The sequence below is a fragment of the Microtus ochrogaster genome, chromosome 10, assembly GCF_000317375.1.
Source record: "Microtus ochrogaster isolate Prairie Vole_2 chromosome 10, MicOch1.0, whole genome shotgun sequence".
In the NCBI taxonomy this organism is placed as follows: Eukaryota; Metazoa; Chordata; class Mammalia; order Rodentia; family Cricetidae; genus Microtus; species Microtus ochrogaster.
In genome coordinates, this window is record NC_022016.1 from 61,268,696 (window position 1) to 61,273,452 (window position 4,757).

General features: G+C 49.1%; 1 protein-coding gene across 4 annotated transcripts in view; it reads right to left on the bottom strand.

Annotated features, from left to right (window-relative positions):
- Positions 1 to 1,738: 1,738 nt before the first annotated feature.
- Pabpc4 (poly(A) binding protein cytoplasmic 4) overlaps positions 1,739 to 4,757 on the bottom strand; it is a 16,074-nt gene continuing 13,055 nt past the window's right edge. For 3 of the 4 annotated variants that reach the window (XM_005353290.3, XM_005353291.3, XM_005353289.3), the window contains 4 exons: positions 3,137 to 3,230; positions 2,909 to 3,039; positions 2,623 to 2,735; positions 1,739 to 2,013 (listed from right to left, as the gene is read on the bottom strand). In XM_005353290.3, coding sequence (XP_005353347.1) covers positions 2,634 to 2,735; positions 2,909 to 3,039; positions 3,137 to 3,230 — 327 coding nt within the window. In that variant the 3' untranslated portion in view covers positions 1,739 to 2,013; positions 2,623 to 2,633. The remainder of the gene's footprint in view (positions 2,014 to 2,622; positions 2,736 to 2,908; positions 3,040 to 3,136; positions 3,231 to 4,757) is intronic. The other variant, XM_026782170.1, reaches the window with a different exon arrangement.

Consider the following 4,757-nt stretch of genomic DNA (forward strand, 5'->3'; position numbering starts at 1 on the left):
GTTCGAGACCAGCCTGGTCTACAGAGCTAGTTCCAGGACAGGCTCCAAAACCACAGAGAAACCCTGCCTCGAAAAACCAAAAAAAAAAAAAAAAAGAAATTAAAATTTGAGTAAATGGGGTGTAATGTCCTGTTTCTTCTCAACCAGTGCAGAGTGAAAAAACATTTGTGTGTATATATGTGTGTGTACATATATGCATAAAATATATACATAAAAGCTGATTTTAATTATTTATAAAGAAAATTATATGTATGCCCAAGGGCCTGCCTGGATTCCATGCCAGTTGGAGACAAGAGGGAACAACCAAGCCAGAATACTGAAGTGTTCCTGTGGGGATGCTCAGCAGATAAAGCAGCTGTTGGAAACCTGACAACCTGAGTTCAGATCCTCAGTACAGTACTGATAGTCACTGACAGGCACCCAAACCCGAGCCGGGGGTAGGGGGTGGCAGGAGGCAGGCAGAACCCACCAAGGTTCTGAGCCCATTTCAGCTTCAGAGACTCAGAAGCGGAGAGAAGAGCATGCTCTAAACGTTAGGCTTGACTGGTCACTATTGGGTTTGAAGGCACCATATGCAAGTAATGGAATCCTTAGAAACTGGATAGGAAACCGGTCCTACCTGCCCCTGCCCCCAGCCTCCAAAAGGACAGTTCTGAATGGAACACCATTTTAGCTCAGTGAAGCCCACCTCCCAGAACTGCAACCAAACCTGTTCATTTTCAAAGCGCCCACACGTCAAAATCCCTGTTAGCTGCTCACAGCCTACTTTTCAATCTCGTGTGTGTAGTGTCTGCGACAGCCAGATCATGGTTCAGTTGGTCATGAGGCTCAGTTATCTTTCTCTACCAACCCCAAAGATTATTTTGGTTTTTCAAGACAGAGCTTCTGTGTAGCCCTGGCTGTTCTAGAATTTAAACTGTAGACCAGGCTGACCTTGAGCCTGCCTCCCAAATGCTGGGATTAAAGAGGTCTGCCACCACTGCTTAGTGTAGCTCTGTGGAGCGTGCACATGAGTGACCAAGGAGGGAGGTCTTGGATACCCTGGAGTTACGAGTGGTTTTAAGCCTCAATGCATGCAGAAATATTAAAGTCATTTTGTTTTACTATACATAGTCTGGGCTTTAGGACCTGTCACTTACAGGAAGACCAGCCACCAAAGGAGCCAGCCCAGAGACAACCTACCCACAGCCCTAAGAAGGGCAAGGCTGGACAGACAGCTGACCTTGGCCAGCACTTGTGGTGGGGGAGGGGGGAATGGACTCCTGAGCATTTCCCACAGCTGAAGCCTTGCTGCAGAATCCGGGCCACTGCATCTTCTGCTGTGTGAATAGGGTGAGTGACTGCAGGATGCTGGACAAACCTTACCCGCCCCTGGGGTACGCAGTTACCCCAATGGAAGCTGGACTCTCCTGCCTTTAGCATACCATATTCAAGTGTAGACCCTGCCATGGGGATGCAGCCAGCATCCTGCTGCTTCAAGTCACACTCAGCTTTTTCATGTTTGAGCCAAGCTGGCCTCCACGTTATCATTGGGCCTCGGGCATAGTATGTGCCAGGCAAGCTCCTCCCAGGCCCACATCTAACTTAGGGCATCCTTGCTATAACCCTGTACTATTCTAAAAAACACACACACAAACACAAAAGTAGATTCATCTGCTATGTTCAAAGCCTAACAGCACATGTAGCAAAAGCCCCAAATTACAGAGTAAAAACAATGGCAGCACACAAATGAGATTTTTTTTCTTTATTGAGAAACTTAAAAGTCTTGGGTACATTAAATCCAATTTCTGGGAGGGGAAAAAAAATCAGAACCCACAATAGAAAAAAAAAAGTTTACCTCCTGGGCCATAGCAGAACCCAGAGAATATATTCTCATAATTGAAAAATTCTAGGTGCTTCATAATTGACCTCTTGATACAAAATGACCTATTGAATTTGCAACTGTGTGGCAGACAAACCAGGGAGTCTTCAGACCTCAGCTTTTGCCATGAGGGGTTATTTGGCTTTTGACACCTGAATCAAAGAAAACACAAGCACGCATGTTACCAGTTGTGTCGGATTACCACCAGCTGCCCACGCACAGCTGACGTCAACTCTACTCTGTCCGTCACTCCTTCCTTTCTCTATAAAGAACCCACCAGTCCTAGGTCATCCTAGGCAGAGGGCCACAGCTCTCAAAGTCCCCGTGTAAATATAAGCAGGTGTGCCCATTCGCTCACTAGATCGGGTTACCAATGCCCCTCCATGCCTGCTGCACCAGAGCAGTGAACAACGCCCGCCAACCTCAGGCCAAGCTAGAAAGACCTGTACAGACAGCAGGCGGATTGTACGTTGTAATTAGACAACTGTTTCTTTCTGTTAAGGTGGGGGGCGCTGGGCCTTGAGAATGCCGAGCCACACATGATCAGGCACTTTCGAAGACTACTTTTATGTATGCATGGTGAGGACGTCTGTGTCACTCACTCAGATGAGATTGGGCACAAGTGATCTCAGGCTTTCGCCACAAGGGCAGCTGGAATTATAGGTAGATGCTGTTATGCCTTTAATCAAAGCATTCTGAGACTTGGGGCATATGGGAGGCCCTATTTGGAAAAACAAACCAAACCCAACTGTCAAACCTACTTTTTCCTTGTCTAAGAGGTAGCAGCAGCAGCAGCAGCAACAGCAGTGCCCACCTTCTGGGCGGCTTCTTTCTTGGCATGATGAGCCTGCAGGACTGCCACAGCTTCATCCACCTGTGAAAGACCCGTGCCAGTGACGGAGGAGGGCCACCTGCCTCTCCCTGTGTCACCTTCAGCAGTAGCCCACATCACAGATGAGGCAGAGGGGTCACAGGGACAAGACCCTAGCAATCGCCAAACACCCCCAAAGCCCATTCCCTGAAGTCACGGCCTGAAGGGCAGCCCACCTTGGAACGGAGAGACTCGGGGGACTCCAGCATGTGGAGCAGCTCCGAGTTGTCGATTTCCAGCAGCATCCCTGTGATCTTGCCGGCCAGGTTTGAATGCATTGTCTGGATGAGTGGGAACAAACGCTCCCCTGGGGGCAGAACAGTCAGCATCACAAGGGTATCCAATCCCAGGGAACACAAGCTGGCACCAGGCTCCCCGCTCTTCTACAAGCACTGGACACTTACCCAGCATCTGCTTCTGTTCCTGGGGGGGTGCTGCAGCCAGCATCGAGGCAGTCAGCGGCTCCTGGCCCTGGACATGGACCGCAGGCTGGGGTGCCTGTGAGCCAGCAATAGTGGGGTTAGCACTATGGAAGACACTCAAGCTGAATACTTGAACATGCACCCACGAGAAAAGGGAGATGGGTGGAAGTGGCTGTCTAATCCTGCCCTTGGGGAACTGAAGGATAGCAAGGAACTGGAATACCATCGAATGGCAAATTGTCAGAAGTCACAGTCCTCTGAGCAAGCAAACCTGCCATGCTGGGTGAGCATTTGCCTAACAATTCAAGCCCTTTCAGTAAAAATCAGGCCACAGGGAACTTAATTTTGTGTTTTTCAAGTGGTCTTGTTGGCCTTGAGTTCTCGATGATCCCTTTATCCCCAGTCCCCAAGAGCTGGAATGATAAGCATGTTCCAGCTTTACAGTAAACTGTACACGTATCCTCCTCTTCAAAGTTTCCTTTCCGTTAGTTAATTCCAGCACAAATGAAGCCAGGAGTCAGAGAATCAAAGCATGTCTAAACATACTTCACCATCACCTTACCAGAGGTTTGGTTTTCCATGTAGTCTCTCTTAACCAAGGCTGGCCTTGAACTCAGTGTGTAGCTAAGTGCTGACCTTCAAGTCCTAACCCTTCAACTCTTGCCTCTACCACCCCAGTGCAGGATTGCAGGCTATAACCAACATCCTGGCTATATTCTTCCTTCAGCACCAGGGCCTGGACCAGATTTTTACATATATGCAGGATGATTCAACATGTAACAGTAACATTGCTCAGAGCTCTGAAAGGCCCTACAAGTGAAAGACAACCCCCACTTTAGAGACCGTGGAGGAGGACACTCCTCCCAAAGCAGCTCACACTCCCAAAGCTATGTGTTTGCACAACCAAGGCCAGGCACAGCAAACTGCTACCAAGCTCTGAAACAAACTGGTTGTACCCTGGCTCACACTTAATGGAAGGAGACAGCTTAGGCAAGGAATAAGCTCCCACATTCTGTAAAGCCTTTTCTTCTGGGTGTTTGTGTGTAGGGGCCAAGGTCAACTTAGGGTCTCATCCCAAGCTCACTACTTTGGTCATACCGGCTAGCCCAACAGCACCAGGGAAATCACTATGTCCGGCTTTCCATGTGTGTTTGGGATCTGAACTCAGGTCTCCTCACGGTTCCAGGGCAGAGCCTGGTCCTGAGCCTTGTAAAGCTCACCAACTGAGCCATGTCCCTGAAGACGAGCTTCAGTTCTTAAGTGAGAAGTTACTAACAGCCGTTAAATCCCAAACCAAGGATCAATTAGGTCACTGGGTGTAAAAGTGACGCCAGAGCTCACAGAGCTGATAGCCAGGTGTCTTAAGGGACAGGAAGCACCAGCTGCTTCCTGCTATTTCTGCACTGTTACTAATCAGAAGGCTTTCAAGCCTGTTGCTCTCAGGGCCAGCGTCTGAACCGCCACAGGGGAGCCAGAGCAGGCATGGAGACCCTGGTGAGGGAGCCAGACCAAGGCATCTTTAAAACTGAGCACAAAGGGCTGGAGAGATGGCTCAGAGGTTAAGAGAACTGACTGCTGTTCCAGAGGTCCTGAGTTCAATTCT